General features: G+C 44.4%; 1 protein-coding gene across 7 annotated transcripts in view; it reads left to right on the top strand.

Moving 5' to 3' along the window:
* Positions 1-19,036, top strand: part of GAB3 (GRB2 associated binding protein 3) — an 84,910-nt gene that overhangs the window by 59,718 nt on the left and 6,156 nt on the right. For 2 of the 7 annotated variants that reach the window (XM_088173268.1, XM_014886543.2), the window contains exons 8-10: positions 183-285; positions 1,538-1,651; positions 5,625-7,030. In XM_088173268.1, coding sequence (XP_088029394.1) covers positions 183-285; positions 1,538-1,651; positions 5,625-5,654 — 247 coding nt within the window. In that variant the 3' untranslated portion in view covers positions 5,655-7,030. The other 5 variants (XR_015806790.1, XM_088173266.1, XM_088173265.1 and 2 more) reach the window with 5 other exon arrangements.

The following is a 19,036-nucleotide window of genomic DNA, read 5'->3' on the forward strand; positions in this document are numbered from 1 at the left end:
CAAAATCAGTCAGCGATGCAGCACACTATTTCTAGAACTAAGGAGTGGCTTTGGACATCCTCTCCACACGGGCCACAGCCTTAGTGTGAGTTTATTCACCTTATGGACTGCGTCAGGCTTTGGCTTCATTTCAGTGCATCTGTAAGATGCTTCCTTAACCTCTCCTGTGTTTTTCTTCATAGCAATCGAATGAGCTTTATCTCACCAGAAAGAGACGTTATTAATTCAGCAAGAATATTTGCCAATTCAGTTTCCGGAGAAGAGGAAGAAAGTTACATTCATATGGTAATGTCATTTTCACACAGCCATCCTTTGCTTTATTCTTCTCTGTCACATTGATGGAGAATGCAGAAGTTTGTTTTCTAAGAAAAAACGTTGAGGAGGTTTATCCTCTGCCTTCTGGTTTGGTTTTTTTTTTTTTCAAATGATGAAATGGTTTTAAACCAGAGACACTGGGACCAATTTACAGAGAGATAAGGGAAGCCCTTTTCCTGCTCAGCAGAACTCAGCTGTTCACCCACAAATGTTGCTAAGCAGTTCCAAGAAATCACAGGGATCAGCCATATTTACATGAGAACTCATTAAGACAAAGGAAATGAAATCTTTTCACCTTTTAAAAGTGTGCCTTGCAAAATCTCCTAGGAAATAGCAGAAAGCCAGTGGTGCACTTCCTAAAGAAACACACCAAATATTGTGCAGTAACAGAACTCCCATTAAAGTCTCATTGCTTCTGCTTTGGCTGGTGGCATAGCCCCAGTTCCCATCCAATGAAAGGAGAACATCTGGCTTTGTGGCTTCCTTTTTTTCATTTACTCCTTAGCCATATCTTGCAAAAGACCTGAATCTTGTTTTACTTTGAATTTTAGGTGGAAATGGATCTCAAATCCATTCATCTGAGCCAACATCTACAGATCTGCTCCATAGCCAAAGCCCAATACCAATAGCTATAAAAATATATTGCAAAATTGACCACAGTCTCCATGAACCATAGTTTCAAATTTTAACCCACATCTCTACCAGAGTGAAATCTGCTCAAGAGGGCAGTTTCAGTTGTAACCGTTCCCCATTTGATTTTTCTAGTCTAGGAAAACCTGACATATGTTTGTGGTTATCTGTCATTTCATGAGAATAATTTTCAGTTTCTAGATTTGAACTGAATTTTCACAATTTCTTTAAATTCATTGAATGATAATATTTAAGTGGGCACTACTGCAAATCTGAGCTTTCCAAGGGCTCAAATTAAGAAGCTGGGCACAAGTCCTTCTTGATAAAATTGAGTGTAAATCAGCCTGTTTTGTTTGTTTTGCCAGAATTATCAGAAGAAAAAGGATCTCACAGTTTCTTTATGCCATCTCACAATTATCAGTGTTATGCTGCTGTTAGTAACCAAATGCTCCCTTGGCATAGAAAATTATGTGGGCCCTGACTGTTCTCATCCATATTCTGCCAGGCGAATCTCCCAACTCACTGTTGTGATCCTGTTTCCTTCTAGGATCATGTTTTTAGAACATTAAAAGTTTTTCTTCTTTCCTGACAGGAACACAGACAGGCCACCTCTCCATACAGTGGTGTCTTTCCATGGACAAGGAAATCTAACCTTGATTACTTGGCACTGGATTTCAATTCTGCTTCCCCATCCCCTGTGCAGAAGGTACGAGTAATCTGAAAAACCCCACAGCCTCCTGTCTTTTTGTCTGCTGGGAGGAAATTGAGACTCAGGGTTGCATTCTGCTAGGTGCCTAAGTGCCATGATGAAGCCAGTCGTGTTTACAGGTGTATTTGTGTCAGGCCCAAGATTAATATGATAAAAGCATGATGAGGGTGCTGACAAGGTGTCCTTAGTGTGACTCATAGGGATGCTGCTGCCACGAGCTCAGCACAGGATATGAGACTGCACTGGGACGTGCAGCCATGAGGGCTCGTGGGCAAGCGGGTTGATGCTTGCACGATCTCTGCATGCTCCTTCATTTTCATCAAGTCTCCATAAAGCCTTTCCTGCTAGTTTTTCCCAAATCTCTTTGCAATAACAAGTTTGCAGGCCATGATAAATTCATGGGGTAAAACTGTACTATCTCTTATAATCTGGCAAAATGTGCATCTTTATTTTTGCATCACCAAATCCATTTCAATTTCCTTTTCAATGCTGAGAAAATACATTCCTTGTTCCAAAGAACTTCTAACCTGTCCAGGTGGTGGGTAGGTACCACTGCAAAGCAATGAACTGTTGTCAGTTTGGATCGTTTTATGTCCTATGTATCATTTTCCCCATCAGCCAATACTCACAGATGCAAAAGACTCAAGACTCTTAAGCTTTCTTATTTAAACCGTCCCTGTATCTAAAATCATTTAGGTTATTCCTGCAGCAGGATCACTCAGATGAGGAGATAATTATTATCTGCATGGAAATAGCCAGTACAGCCTGTTTCCCTTCCTTGCTGTGCTGGGCTGAGTGACAGGGTGACAGATGGATAATTACAGCTAAAGCAGGCTCTAAAGCAATGGTTTTCTGTCAGCTAATGTTACTGTGAGCTTCAAGGTGAAGTGAAGCAATCAAGGAATGAGGCAAAGGGAAAAGAGAAAATCAAGCGAAGTTTCACTAGCACCCCTTTTCAACCTGAAAATTAAAACATTGTTTTTTTCCCTCTCTGTCCCATAGAAACCTTTTCTGTCTGAGGAACAGAGAGTGGACTATGTCCAGGTAGATGAACAGAAGACTCAAGCTTTACAGAACACTAAGCAGGAATGGACAGATGAAAGACAATCAAAAGTGTAAAGAAAGAAGATTTGGGATCTGGAAGGGTTTTTTTGCACTGGAACCACAATTTTAATGAAGCAGCTCTCACAGTAGAGCTCAAAGGCAGAGAGAGTTGTAAGATGCTTCCAGTCTGTAGAGGCATTTTTACTGGAAACCTTTGGTTTCAGCTGGAAAAAGTATATTGAGTGGGTGAATGGTTCACTGATGACTAAAGTAATGCATTAGACTTTTTTCCTGCCCTTACCAGTATGCTACATGGTACCATTTTCTGGCATGATTCTGCAACAAGTCATACACTTAACGTTAACAAATCCACTACAAGTATTATTAATCTAGTTCATCCTGCCTTCTCCTTTTGTTGCATAATTCCTAGTTGCTAAAGCTATTTTTTGACATTCCTACAAATGCTGCAGCTGCTTGGAGTGCTTTTATGGCAGCAGGCATCTGACAGGTTTTGGTGACTAATCAACTAAGGGCTAAATACTGAAACAATTAAAAGAACTTTTTGAATATATAGTACTTAAACAAAGAGAATTTTGAAAAGTATTTTTCCCCGGGTTTAAAAAGTCTGGCTGTGAGCTGATGCTGTCAGAACTCAAAACAGGACTATGTACCCATGTGACTGGAATGCATGGTCTTTGACCCTCTGGATGATCGTCATTGCATTAAGCTTCTTCCCTCCATTGTGGCACATACTTGTCGTTTTTCTGTCTGATTCCTACGGATGTTTTCTCCCCTGTCTTGGGAAGTGTCTTTGGCACAGCACAGCTGCTCTTCTAGTAGGAGGCTGCAGCCACACAGTTTTGGCTGGCCAAAAATTAGAAAGGGAAGCTGTGAGCCTGTTTCTGCAAGCCTTGAGAGAACTGGCAAAGGATCAAGATTGCTTTCATCTGAACAGCAGAAGAAATGCCATTGGAATTGCTGGTAGCAGTCGTCAATCTGATTGTTTCACTAGACCCACCCCAAAATAAAAAAGAGCATTAGGAAGTGCAGCATGCTCTGAGAGAGGACAGGAGCCTGCCAAAACAGCACAGCACTGCATTCATGCAGCATGACCTCTGGGCTCGGGAAGTTTCTCTGCCTTGGGACTTGTTACAGGCACTATCTCAGGATGACATATGTGTATAGTTTATAAGATATTTAACTTTAAACACTTGGCTGCAGTCTTTATTTTACAGTGGCACACAGCCACTTGACTCATGGAAGTAGGCAGTGATGCTGAGTAACCCTGGATTTGGTCTCACGGGTTTTGCTCCTGTAGGTGAGTCCCAATAGCCATAAGAGGTCTGATCCTGTCAACATGGACAGATAGACAGGACCCTTTAAAAAGATTTCTTCTCTGATAGTGCCAATTCACTGGCCTCCTTCCATGTGCCCGTTGTTACCACGTTACATTGCTGTAACTTGACATCCTAAAAATTCTGATCTATGAAAGAGGTCATAGAAACGTCTTTGCAGAAACCACTGGCATTTCGAGGCTCCTGCTCAACTTCTTCCCTACACCCTGTCTGCACCAATCATTCAGGCACTCTGGGAGGCCGAGTTGCACATCCTGTGGGACAGGCAGCATAGCTAACAGAAAGTTTTCCTCCTACCTCAAGAGTGCTGAGAGGCTTGCAAGTCTCACTGTTTCTTTAGCCCAGCCTCTGGGGATCTGTGGTGACCAGGATCTCACTAGGTTACACTGCAAGAACAAGGTTCACCAGCGCCTTCACTGACTGGGACAAGCTGGGCACCCAGGCCTGTGAGCATGAAGTGTCCTGGAGCAGAGCTGCTTGGAAAACCAGGGTTAGTCCTGCAGATAGCTGACCTGCTGTTCCCTCCTACTCTGCTCCTCCCCCCTCCTCACCAAAGCTCTCAAATGAAAATTGATGTTCATAAAATTTTGAAAATAACTCCAACTTTTCCATATGTATCTTGTCTGTCTGGTGTGAAATTTACCTTGTTAAAACCCAGCTATTTTGTCCTCTAACTGATTTAACAGAGCTGTGAGTACCCATGCCCTGGGAGTGATATTGTGACAGGGGCAGGGCATTTGGGGAGAGGCAGTGGAGATCTGCACCTGCACAGAGGTGGCAGAGAGAGGGAAGCATAGAAGGGCCATGGATACTGAGACCTTTGCCTTTCTGCTCAAAATAATTTCAAAGTGTGCAAATAACACGTGTTGCTGAAAGCTCTTGGTATGCGCTGACGTACTGAAGGGGTTAGAAGACCAGCTAAAAAGTGTTTTAAATTACAGAGGGACAACCTCCACAAAGGGTGAGTGAACTTATGTTCAGATACTGCAGATCCCAGATTGTGGAGTGATGGCAGGGCAGCCTCTGATGCGGATCAGAATCACATACAGATCAACTCGTGTTTGACTGGTGTGCTTCCTTTCATGCTGTCAGAAAATCTTCTGAAGTGGAAAACCACCAAGTTATTGAAGAAAACTGACTCACTTGGTATTCTAGTTCACTGTAAAAATATTTAAACTTCAACAAGCCTGGTTAACAGATCGTTCAGAAGTTTAGAGAAAAAAGAGCTGTATTGGGATTTTTACTCCCTTAAAGGACATAAGCTTATAGCTTGGCAAGATCAGAGTGGCCCCTTTCAACTTCCTGTGTCCTCTTCTTGCCCTCACAACACTCTTACCTTGATCAAATGCTGCTCACTGGTTTCTAACTTTCACTTTTAACTAAGAGCTAAGTTTGAGGATTTATTTTGATTTTTCACGTAACATCTGTTTTTACCAGCTGCTCCAGGGCCCGTGACATACATTCTTGTGCAAGTACAATACATGAAGCAGGAGCAATTAAAAAATACCAGGGGAAAAAAATTAAAAGCAGAGCAGTCCTTCTCAAAAGCTTTTTTTTTCCTTTTGTTTTAGTCAAATTCCACAATACTTCAAAGAGGGTAAAGAGGAGGAGGATGGTGGGAGAATGGCAAAGGCCAAATCTGCAGTGGTCACCTCATCACTAAGGATTTGGGTGTGAAGGGAGCTGCAGCAGCCACGACTGCCACGACTGTGGGCCAGTACCCATAAAGTCAACAGGTGCGAGTGGAGGAGCGTTACAGAGCAAAAAGGAGTTACTGTTTAGTTAAGTCTGTTCTTAAATCCTAATCCCTTGGCCAAAGAGGAAAGAAAACCTGAAAACTGAGTCAGCTTTTGACAGTGTCATGTCTGAAAATATACCCCAGGCCAGAGCCCTTGGTTAGTGTTGGTACTAGGGCCAGCCAGGCACACTCCTGTTGGTGTCCTCTTTTTGCTATGAGTCTGTTATTTGCATGTGTTTTTTTCAAAAGTGTGGTGTGGTGAGAGCTGATGCAGAGAGACACCCTGCACCTAAATGAGCATCGAGAGGTCCCTTAGCAAACTCTGCTGAGGGAATTGGCATTGCCCCGCCCAGGTATTGTAGTGCCTTCTCCAGCCCTGCTCCCTGTTAAAAATGGGGAGAGCGCTAAACAAGCAGAACAGCTTTAGTTCAATTGGAAATGTCTGGATCAAGCTTGCTTGCAGGAGGACATGGAAAACAAGCAAGCTCAATGGTTTGAGTTGTGTGGTTATTGTTGGGGCCCTCAGCTGGTTCTCACCACTGATGTGTTTAATATGGCCTTACTCTCTCCTTCAATCACCACACATTTGACCAAGGCATAGCAGGTCCACAACTCATTTGCTTTTTGGACTAAACTACATTTTACATTTATAATTCCTTTATGACAGGAGGCAGCATTAATTTCCTTACTGGCAGAAATGAGCACTTAACCTGAGAAATGCCAGCAGCCATGTAACTGGAGCAAGGTCTTTTCAGCCAGCTCACTTTGCCAGTGGTAGCACCTGCTTTCTTCATTGTCACTAACTACATCCTAGATGTAGATTTTTGAGTTGTATTCACTTGCAGTGATTCAGAAGTTTAGTAATTCAAAGACCATCAGATGCTGTGATGAGAATGAAGTATAGGGCAATGCCTTCCCTTTGTTCCCCTCTTCCACAAAACTTGCTCAGGTTTAAAAAAAAGAAAAGCCGCCAAAATAGCAGACATTTGCCATGTCAAGGCCAGGATATTTTTTGTTTTCAAATAAAAATAAACTTTTTCTTGTGCAAATGAAGCATTATACTTTTTTTTTTGTATCTGTTAATCTGTAGGGAGGCATTAAACAGTCATCTCTGTTACGAAGGGACAAGTCATTACTAGAGGGAAGGGCCTCACCTTCCTCATGTTTCATTGTCATGTTTGGTGTATATATTTGCACATTAAACTGTATCTTTTTTCTAATAAATTAATATAAAAAGTAGCTGTGATCTTTAATTATTTTGATATGTGAAAGTGCTCATGGGATAAGCTCCTACACTTTTAATTTAAAGCTTTTCCCATTTTTTGATTCTCTTACTAGGCAGTGACTTGTTCATATAAAATATTTGGATGCAAATTCAAACGAATTTGCAAACAAATGTCATACACCTGTGTATCAGAGAGATTATTTGCAGAACAGCAAAGAACTATGAAGTTGTGACTTACGTCTGTATCCTCCTGGGACAGGGTGAGCTGCAGTCCCCCAGTCCCAGCCCCAGCTCCTGCTGCCACAGCCAAGGGGCAGGAAGGGGCCACAACTCCTGACTGACCATGTGGATCACAAGCACAAATTTATTCAGCACATGCTCCGGGCTTAGATACAAAGGCTAGTTGTTATTTAACCTGATCTTTTAATGCTCTGTGCTGACGAGTGTAGTTGCTGGTAATATAATTTCCACATGCAGCAAGCTAAGGACATGGGATGCTTTCAATGTGCACCTCTCAGGATTTAGAAGATGAAACAAGGCAGTCCATGGGAGCAGAGCTGAGTAAGCCTTGCTGCTAACAAGCCAGGTAGTTTGGAAATAATTTATTTATTGCTTCAGGTGAGTGCCACTTTTGGATCTGCATGCTTTGTAATCCTGGCTGGAGACCCACCGTTGTGGATTGAGGGAGGTGTAGTGCTTAGAGAGCCAATGATGGAAATTTGGCTGCACAGCTCAAGATACAGACACACGTGACTTAGATAAGCCTTTGCCTGCAGGCTTGATAGAAGGGAATTCTGTGACATTTTGTGTTTGGTCTTCAAGAGACGGCGGGTCAGAAAAATAAAAGGTCAAATAAAGTGACTGCCGGTTCACAGCTCTTCCATGTCCTCTGCCCAGTAGAGATGGCAACAGCCCTTTCATCAGAGAGCACTTCTGCTGAAAAAAGAGACCTCCCTCAACTGGAACTCCTCCCAGAGCCTCGGAGGCTGCGTCAAAGCCACCATCAGCCCTGCCACCATGGAGTGAGCCAGGAAGCTCTCAGACTTCTCTCACCTCCGTGCAAAGTACTTTAGTGATTGGATAACAATAACAGTAACAATAACAATAACAGAAAACTGACAGCAAAATGTCTGGATATGTAAGCACTTGGCTCTATAGATGCTGGCCCCTCTAGTTACATCTGCAATTTCAAACCACATCAAATACTTCCCTGAAGCAAAAAGCCACAGAGCAGCCAGCCAGGTAACAAAACCAGGTTATCTTAATGCCTCCTCAAACAGGCAGTAATTCCCTGTCATAGAATCCTAGAATATACCTTGAGTTGGAAGAGACCCAAAACAAACATTAAAGTCCAACTCCAGGTCCTGCACAGCACAGCTCCAAGGATCACATCATGTGCCTGAGAGCATTGTCCAAACTTCTTGAGCTCTGGCAGGCTGAGTACTGTGACCACTTCCTTACAGAGGCTGTTCCAGTGCTCACCCTCTGGTGAGGAACCTTTTTCTCATATCCAGCCTTTCAGCCCAATACTTTTTTGTCTCTTTAACTCTTTTAAAGTGCAATTGCTTTGATCTTTTTTAGCCGGAGCTGCTCAGGAGAGCATCTGCCTTAGATGCAGGCATTCCTTTTTAGTCCCTGGGTTCTGTATCAACTCAAGGCCACAGTGGTGACATCTCATTTCTCTCCAGGAGATCTCCAAGGGTTTTGGCAACGGAGCCATACTTTGCTTCCAATTTTTCATGTGGGTTTGCAGGACAGTGACCCCCCCAGACCAATGGCAGTAGCAGAAACAACACTGAATTTGTGGGGTCTTGGTCCCGCACTTTCGTTAGCAACTTATGCAGCCTTCACACTGTGTCTTGACAGGTCTTAAGATCTGCATTTCCCCATTAAACAGCATCTAAAGTTCCTCTTCCAGTTGTTTAGGGCAGAGAGTGCAGAGGGACTTGGCTATAAGGTTATACATATTTATAGGAGCACACTGGGAGCCAGTGGTACCACATCCAGTGCAAACAAAGGATGCACTGGCAGAAGCTCAGCCCAATCCCACCTGGGGAGCTGATCCCAGGCCCTGTTGTAATGCAAGAGTGAGCAGGGAGCAGCCCGGCCTTTCGTTCACTGTCCTATTTTGTTCTACTTTGATTTTTCTTTCACATCCGATTTTAGCATAAACTCATTATTAAACAGTCCCAACATCCTGCTCTGACAGCTTTGGGATCTTGGCATTGGTGTATCCATCACTGTCTAAGAGCCTGGAAAGCCTGCTCTCTGGATGGCTCACACTGAAGGCTTTAAAGTTTTGAGCAATTTGAGGGGGTGTTTGTCGTGGTTGTTGCAGTTCAGTTTGCTCCTTCATTCAGAAATGTTCCATTCTTTGTCCAAGAGCTCAGTTTCTTGGAATTGCCTCTGACTATGATGCTATCTTCAAATGGCTGGGTTTGCTACTGCTGCTCTTATTTCTTTGCATGAAAGAAATGCACACAAGCAGCATGAGGGAGACCTGCTCTGTATTTTCCCCCAGAAGACAAAAACCACAGATCCCTCCCACGAAGCATCCATTCTTCCACCTACTCCAGGAGACTATCACTCTGCCAGCATCTTGGTTTTCTCTGGGAAGGCACAGAGTTTTTGTAGAGTTACACAACAATGAAAAGGACATGATATCAAATAGAGGCAGCTCTGACAGGTGTCTGCAAGCACTTGAGAAAGTGCCAGAAGGCAAATAGAGCTTTTTCCTTTAATTTCCAGATCAAAATTCAAGACAAGCTTTAAGTGGAACCTTTTATGCAGCCTGAAAGTGAGAATTCCTCTACAGAAAGACATCGAGGATTGAGCAATACAAGGATTCATAAAATCCCTGAGGTCTCCATAACTATTCCATGTCTCTGTTTAGCACTAATGTAGCTTTCAGGAAGCAGCCAGGCTTATCAGGCAAAGGGAGACAAAGTGTCCAGGAGTCCAAGCAGGGCTTAGGTGCCCCCACACAGTGGTATCCAGCTGAGATCCCTGTAAACAGCCCGAGTTTGAGACACTGGGCTGTTCCCCTTCAAACCTGAACTGCCTTAGGACATGCCCAACCAGGGACTGGTTAACCCCAGCACAGCTGTGCCCAGGTACAGGCAGCCCCAGGAGGGCTACAGGGACAGACTAACCCTCTCCTGCCTCCTGCTCCTGCTGCTTCTCCTGTCAAGCAACCTCACATCCACAGGGCTGTGCCCAGGACCCTTGAGGCCCCAAAAATCCAGAGGTTGAGAGATTTGCCCTTGGCCATAGGAGCAGGTGACTCAGCCAGTCACATCTTAGGGTATGTTCATTCAGACTATGAACAATTTATTTCAAAGCACTGAGCAAGCCCAATGTACTGACACTGGCAAATGAAGTTCCCCCCAAATGATAAGGGCTTCCCAGAAGAAAATTTATGTAGCTTTTGGTGTAAATTTCATCCATGAAGATGAGGCAGGCAGCAGGACAGCAAGGCAGTCTGTTTAAAGTTCAAAATAAGAGATGTCTTTTTAAAGTGTTTTTAAAATAAAAAATAGAAGATTCATCATTTCTTTGGTTTAACTTCCTCCACAGTTAGTCAGAAATCATCAGGAAATGGCACCTAAGGAAATCCGTCCTGTTCTGCCTGGTCAGCACAAAGAAGGTGCTCGTGCAGAGGACAGTGGCAGGGGTGGGGGAGGCTCTGCCTCTTCCCAGGCAAAGCTGAGCAACACACCAGAGACTGCTCAAGAGTGAACTTACATGACATATAAAGACAAAATGACAGGGAGAAAGAATAAAGATGGATTTCCACAATCAGCTCACCCAGAATCTGACTTTTGCTCTAAATTAAAATTCGGAATAACCAGAAATGTCAGTAATTCTTTCTTCCCTGTTTATATATAGGGGGAGGCAAAAAATAACAAAAACAAAACAAAACAAAAAATAAACAAATCACATACTTTACCATCCATACACCTCTTCAGACTTTTCTCTAAACAGCTCTGGCTTTTAAATGATACCCAAGGCTCAACAAATAGATTCTTTTCTACTGCAGGCCTGCCTATCTCTCTGTGCTCGTCTTACCAGTGACCACACCATTAATCTTTCTGCAATCCACAGCTGGATTGGACTGGCTCAAAAAATGCTTGAATGTATTTTTTTATCTCCAGCCTCCGTGGATCAAGCTGGGAGGAAAGGATGTTTTGGTGTTACTCCATCAGTTTTGGTTACCTGTACATTTGTGGCTGCAAAAACAGAGATGTCTAAGTGAAAACGCCGTCCTTTTCCATTGGCAATGTAACGTTGATCCTCCTAAAGAGCTCTTGCTAACTGCTGACCACAGTTCACTGGAAAAAACAGAGGGAGGAGCACATAAAGTGGCTGGTCTGTACTGGGAGGAGGTGAGAAAGAGGAAACAGATATGCAGGAGCTGGGGGAGAAGACCAGCTGTATCCATGACGTTTATTTCCATCCTGCAGATGAGACACTGCATAGAAAAGTTTGAGTAGGTAGAAAACCTCAAACCTCATTTATACAGGCTAATACAAAGTCTGTATCTTTTCTAGAAAGAGATCATAGAATCACAGAATAATCTAAGTGGGAAGGGACCCACAAGGATCATTTAGTCAAACTCCTGTCCCTGCACAGGACCATCCCCAATAGTCACACCATGTGCCTGAGAGCATTGTCCATGTTTCTGTTTAGAACTGTACCTGCACTACATTATTCTATATCAGTGATTTTGCTCTTCCACCACTCTAGCTCTCTCATTTGTGCTTCCCCTGAGGAGACAGACTCACCCTCATGGCCTCTTTGGTGTCACAGAGAGCAGAGTCTGACTCGGGCTGGCAGGTCCCCAGGCTGCTCCAAAACAGATACAGAAAATACTCTCTACAGACTGAAAATCAGGTGTGTCCCAGCCTGTATCCAAAGTGTACACTCAGAAAGGAAAAACAGTTCTGAAATGCATCTTGCATTTATCTGGATTACTTTTGCTATGGCTGTCTATGATCTGCTTCCCAGGGAAGCAGCAGGTTCAAGGAGCTCTGTGGCATAAGGAAACTCCCAAGATCCTTCTGCCAGGAAAAGGCTGAGCATGGACCCCATGCCTGGCTGTGGGAACAGCTCTGTGCCCACCAGCCTCCGGCATGGGGAATTGGCTTTGCTCTGTGTAGAAGCTCTGTGCAAGCTCCTTTTGCTCTGTGGATCTAGAGGAGAACACACCCAGCTGCTTACACCCTGGGGAAAAGTTCCTATCTTGTACCTGGGGGGAGGGAAACCTGCAGCCTCAGGAGGAGGCAGAAAAAAATCATATTCCAGCAGAAGCCTTGCTACAAGTACTGTACCTAGGCAGCTGGTGGGATGTGCTTTCTCAACAACTTTTTAATACTCAATGGTCAGAAAATACTTAAAAACGAGATTTCTCTGATAACTCTGACACTTGCACTGCAGCCAAGCAGAGTCCTCTGCTTGGAAAACATTGACTCAAAGTCTTCCTGGTGCTGCAGAGCAGGGGTCAGTGTCAGATGGGATCAGTAACTCCAGCCCAGGGCTGAGCAACCTGTTTGTAAAATTGTGATTTGGCCACTTCCCCGGGGAGGTGTTCACTTCCCTTTCCCACCAACCTCCCAGTACAAAGGACTAAGGGCAGGGCAGACAGGGGAAACCCAGTGAGGGTGAGACAGTGCTGAGCAAAATGCAAACCCAACCCTGCTGTGCCCAATGTGTATCTGCTGCTTCTCCTGGGAAATTACAGCCCAGGAGCCCCCAGTGCATTCAATCCCACTTTGGTGGGAGGTTGGCAACAGCTTTAGGGTGGGCACGAGGTGTCCAAAAATGTCTGTGGCTAAGCAGGTAGGAGCTCAGGAGAACACAACTTCCATATCCCAAAACATCACCTTTTATTTTGACTTGTAAATCATGCAAATATTTGTTCTTCAAAAGGTCTATAGATAATCCTTATCTGCTGTTCACATCATGTGTGGCCATCACCCCAAGCAGAGGGGAGAGAAAAAGAAAACTACTTAGGTGAAAGAAAGTGCTTGGTGCTGGCAAAGACTTTCAGTAGTCGTAGAATATATTTTGTGCTGTGATTGCTTTTTTTAATAACCAGCTATGGTGATGAGCTCCCCCACTTTCTGCTTAAGGACAGCCACCAGTGGTGGATGGTTTTGGACTCTGGGAAGACAGATAACAGCAATAGCTAGGGGCCATTAGTCTTGCTCAATAGCTGAGGGCTGCTTGAGCATGTGCCAACCAAAATATAGCTGGTATGTAAATATGACCGTAAGTTAGTCATCTTACTCCATAAACAGTAGGCAGCCCAATGCCTGTTGAGCTCTCCTGCATCACAACAGGCTGCAGGACTAGAGCTGCCCTTGATTTGGAGCACCTACTCCTCAAGGCTGAGAGAATCCTTGTCATATCAGATGAAGTGAATTAGGAATAAGTGTGCTGAAACTTTGAAATCTTAGCTAAGTGATGCAAAAAATTGGTTGGGCACTTACAGTCCTTCAGATATAAACCATTGACCAAGTCTGTCTGTGTCTATGTCTGGATACAGCTGCACAAAGACTCCCCTGAGAAATGAGTTTACAATGCAAGGGGTCCTTCTTGAATCTTGTGTCTCAACAGGAGAGTCTCCCTGATGCCTGTGGCTGACCTGTCCTCTCTGCAGTAAGTAATCAAGCATACCTTGCCATATTGCTACTTCTCTCTTACAGGTGAAGTGTGTCACTCCATCGGTGACACAAACCTCAGAAAGCATCATAAGGCAAAGCCAGAGGGGAGAGAGAGCCAGTGGATTTCTTTAGGCCAGTATCTCTCTCTTGTCTTTGCAGCCAAACCTGCAGGTGCAGGTAAGCCCAAATCCAACCTTCTCTGCTACCAAGGCAGAGAAGGGGAACAGCTTCCACTGCCACCTTAAATGCTGATCTTCCATCTTAAGTAGTGAAACCTTTCAGAGGGAAGTGGTCGATCTCAAGATGTTGTTTGGAATCATTTTCATGGAAGTGTCCAAATAGATCTTACGTCTCAGTGCTGAAGATGGCATTTCTTAGAAAAATAAACAAAATGCTGTTATCACAAACCACATTTTGTTGATGATGGTACTGAAGTGGATGAAGTTCAACTGTATTTCTCTTGCTCCCTGCACACCCACGTGTGCCCACAGCAGATGGAAACAAGTCCAGCAGTAACTCGTGGAGCCATGGGCAAAGCTGGGGGGAAATCTAGGACTCAGGCCCTCAAGCTAAGGCAATTCACCTGGATTGTTTCTCATAAAAGGGCATGTTTTCATCAGCTGCTTGGTAATTAAATCAGTCGGCGTGCTGTTTTGGCTGATGTTAAATTGAATGTAGAATCACTGCTGCAGTTGCCTGCTCCACTACCAAGGTCCATTATGTCCAGTCTGCTTCTACCAAGGCTGAGCAACCTGACTCTTGGATTTATCAAAGCCAGAATTTCTGGTATGTATAGTTGTTTGTGACACCAAGTTAGACACACAGGACAGAGCTCAAGGTCAACCATCAGGCAGGGCTTACCTCGTCCTCCCCATGTCTCATGCTGTCCTTACGAGCTGCTTCTTCAATTCACAACCCATCTGAAAGACTCCCAGCCCTGAGGGGCTGCCTGTGAAGCAGCACATACTGGAACTGAAAAGCAAGCAGACCTCTATCTGTATAAAAGATTTTTATCTTTATAATGTGTGTTATATATAGCTTGAGGACACATCTATGTATATATTCTCGAGAAGCAGAAGACATCTGTCTCTTACACTGGGACACAGAGGCATGTGGGGACCGGCCTGGAGCTGCTCTGTTCTTGTGAAAAGACCAGAGTTTCCATTTCTGTGTCTGCCTGGCTGCCCAGTGCCTGCTTTGCTATGCTTGTATACACCAAAACCTTGGAGGCTGTGCCCACTCCAGCAGCTCCCTGTGCTGACTGGGGAAGGGACAGGAGCAGCCTGTTTTCCCTGTCACCTCTTCTCACGCAGAGCTGCCTGGGAGCAGTGTGACCACCACCACCAGCAGCTTGTGCTGTAACAGGGATGATGGAAAACACCAGCCATGGTGACTTCAGTTTTCAACTGCTTTTATTGCTATGGGAAACGTGCTCTCATGCTCTTGGTATCTTGCAGGTCTGAGCCCGTGTTGTGGCTCCTAGGGTCAGGGTGTTAAGGGTCGCTTAAGATAAATGAGGTGCAGCCACTTGTAACAATTTTTCTCTTGTTCCCTTATCAGGTCAGTGATGGATGACTACAGCCAGGTTCACTCATACCAGTTCCCATGTTGTCTGTGGGATTCATTGCAATATTGATTATCAGTTTTGGTTTGTTAGAAGTGGCCACTACTGCAGAACTTGGATGGGACTGGTGACACCCACTCTGCAGCTCCTCAACACCAGCAGTGCCAGTGCTGCAGTCATAGAGTTCTGGCACATAGCAAGACAGATATGCGAGTACTGCATGAGCTGGAAATGTCCTCGTACATATATCTCCCCTGCAGTGTCTTGGGTTCCTTGCCCCAGGGAGATAACCAGCAGTATCTGACTGTGCCCAGACACAGGGCTGCTCTGAATGTGGGTGCACCAGCCATAGGGTGGGAACCTGCCAACACCCAGAAGCTTTAAGGTGGAAGGGCCCCAAGCTGTACCACAGCTGTCCACTCCATGACAGTTTTGCATGCAAGAATCTTTGCAGTCCCTGTTTTTGCAGTCTTCTGCCGTGTTTTACCTTCTGAAGCAGGCAGAAAACTGTCCATGTACTACTGTTAATGTAGTTGTTTTTACACTCTGGCACTGGCACTTCTGTGGTTGCTGGCTGGTTCCCCAGACACCCCATGGCAGATGGTGTTCCTGGGCCCAGACTCGGAGATATCCATCGACTCAGGAACACAGCACCTATCACAGCTAATCCTGGTCTGATGTTGGCCAATTGCCCCCCACTCCAAACCCACGACCTCCAGGGGTGGGTGGCACCCTGGTGAAGGATGGCCCAACTGATGGTGTTTGCAATTAACACTCTGGCTGCCTGGCAGCCTCTGCAGCCCTCACAGCCCCATGCCCTTCTCAGCTGCTGCCTGAAGAAGAAAGTGATGCCATTTCTTTCATGAGCTCAATTCACAGGTAGCCCTGCTGTGGCAATGCTGCCACTATCAGTTCTTGAGTGGGATTTTGTGTTCTCCCAATGCAGGGACACTGTGGCTTTCCTGGGGATGAAAGAGGGGACACAGAAACTACCATCACCTTCTCTGGTGCATCTTATGCTGTGTGCAGAAAAAGACTGTCTTTTCATGACACTGCAGAGCCTAGTGCCTATGACTGCATTGCTCTGTAACACCAACCCCACCACTGTGTGAGGAATGGAAGGCTCATCCATCACTAAGATGGTGTGTGTACTTGCATACTAAATTCCACACTTGCATTCATCGGAGAAAAAAAGCTGTCAGAAGTGGGGATTCATGAGGGATTCACTCCCTTTCCATTTTTGCTGATTAATTTTATTCACAGAAAGGTAATTCTTGCAAAAAACAGGACTGCAGTTGTGCTCTGATGTTTAAGGGCGTAGGGATGATGAAACCCAGGGGAAGAGGGGATAGGCATGACGGTGTAGTTGGAAAACACAGCAAATGGCTTTTCAGCAAATGGCTCTGTCACTGCCTGCACACTCTTTCAGCCTGCACAACCTTAACACCAAAAAACAATAGCAGCCAAAGAAACTGATTGTAATGCAAAGGCCAATTCGTAGCTGCGAAGGTAATAACAACGGACAGCTAATAAACATTTTAATTTTAGCTGATCACAAAGAAATGTGAAATAAACCCATGCTTGCTGAGAGCAAAGCATGTACACTGGCTTGTGCTGTTAACATGTCTGTGTTGATCGCTTTGGAAATGTGCATGAAATTTGGCCACAGGGCTTTCAGCAGCAGCCAGAGCATTCTTGTGCCAGCTGCCTATGGAGCACAGGGTACTGTCTTGTGTTCAGCATTCTTGTGCCCTGAAACATGTCCAACCTTTGACATTTTTTTGCCTCCTAGGCAATGGGGTGAATAACAAAACTTCACCTCCCCAGCAATGCTACTTAGTGAAACTATTTTACAGCTGATGCTTGGTACACCCATTCTCACCTTTGGGATGATGATGGCTTCTGTAAAAAGAAGGGAAGAGCACAGAAAGGAATGTGTCACTGTCTGCTTGGCTGACTTTCTAAAAATACCATGCTCAGCTCTCTCATCTGCACACTCAGCACAGCAGCATCTCCTGACTCTGCCAGGCTGATGGGATCTGATTTTCAAAGTTTTCCCATAAGATCACACTCCATCCATCCACTCCCCTCCCCAGTAATTCTTGAGCCCACTGCCCACCTAATTTTCAAAGAAGTAAATGTCTTACTTAGAAATTTTGTGAGAGCAGGTTATTAGGCTGGGGAAGAAAAAAAAAAAAAAAAAGAGGCAAGAGAATGAATGAATGAAACCCCGGGAAAAAAATTTGAATGGGAGTCAGTGGCTATTAGACACTGGAAAATCCACTCTTCACGTAAAGATTCTCTCTCATGTGGGTTCTCTAGTGTTTAATAAAGCATGAACTTCCATTTGAGTTTTTCCTCTGGTTAGATCATTCCCAGTGTGTGGCTTCTGTGATGTCTTTTAAGCAGCAGAGTTGTGCTGCAGACTTGGAGAGCTCAGTCTGCCAGTTCCCAGTCATAATTAATAAACAAAATTATTCATTTGTTTATTTATTAGTTCTGTGGCACATTGTTAGATGCAGCATTTCCCATAAAAACAGGCAAAAGGACAAGTGGCGAAGGCAGGTTGTGTACGGTGAGAGCCACCCCATCTGATAGTAGATGCTGCAACACCAGCTCAGGCTCCTTCCCCCACTATGACCAGCCTCCCATCTGTCTCTAGAGGCTCTCAAGTACGTCTGTGAACACCCCAGGTTTGGTTACATTCTTAGTGCTTGTGCTAAATTCAATTATCTGTATTTGGTTTATTTTAGTTTGCCTGTAAAAAATTAGTCCTGCATTAAAAAAATTAGTTCCACATTAAAAAATTCACCTCTTGGACAATTTTGAAACCACTGTATTTCAATGGCATTGACTTGGTGCTCATTCTATCAGCAAGGTATTGCAAACAAGCATTTCAGTCTCTAAGTACTTATAACTCTACTGTTTGCATCTAATTCTGTTTCTCCCTTTCAGGATCAGCTTTTCACAGAGGCTTGTGAATACTTAGTAACACAGTGAGATGCCTTGATGGCATCTCACAAATGCCTAAGCTGATTTGTCCAAGCCTTTTTCTGGTTTGTTTGGAGGGTTTTTTTGCAACTCTAGATAAAAGGTATGTGCTGGCTTGCCCTTATCTTCCATTTCACTGACACACTTAAGAAACTGAAATGGAACATTTTCCTTTATAAGCATCTGCAGCTTTGTCCCTATTTATTCCTGCTTAGCCAAGTGTCTCATTTCTATTGTTATTTTTTGTTCCCATTTATTTATTTGATATGAAACTAATGCCTGATGGACTGTAATTTCCAGGAGTGCTTTAAATTGATTTTAATACAAGACTGATTTCCATTGGCAGTGTTACATTTTTTGGAGGCTGAGCTGCAATCTCCTTCCTCTGTTGCCATGGCAAAGCCCCCATCAGCTCCGCCCCCTCCCCCCCCCCCCCCCCCGCTCCCCCCACTCTCACCAAATCCTTTTTCCCCAAGCCAGGTATGCTCCTTTTCCTTGGCATGAACGGAAACATTGTGAATCTGCTTTGGTCCACAACTTGTATAATTTTATTAGGCCAATGAATTTAGCTTTCTTGCTTCTGCAGGTTTTATTGGGTCTATGGTTAAAATGATGAGTGTAAGGGCAGGAAATGGCTCTCCTGGTCCTGACCAAGGATTCTCCAAGCTGCAATCTCTGATGTTTCCAAAACAGCTCCAGCACCTGCATCACACCTTGCCTTATCACCCCCCACAAACAGGCCCCTGGAACGAATGCCAAGGTGATGGAAACAATGGATGAATACACTGGTCATCTGTCAA

The sequence above is a fragment of the Sturnus vulgaris genome, chromosome 14, assembly GCF_052056855.1.
Source record: "Sturnus vulgaris isolate bStuVul1 chromosome 14, bStuVul1.hap1, whole genome shotgun sequence".
In the NCBI taxonomy this organism is placed as follows: Eukaryota; Metazoa; Chordata; class Aves; order Passeriformes; family Sturnidae; genus Sturnus; species Sturnus vulgaris.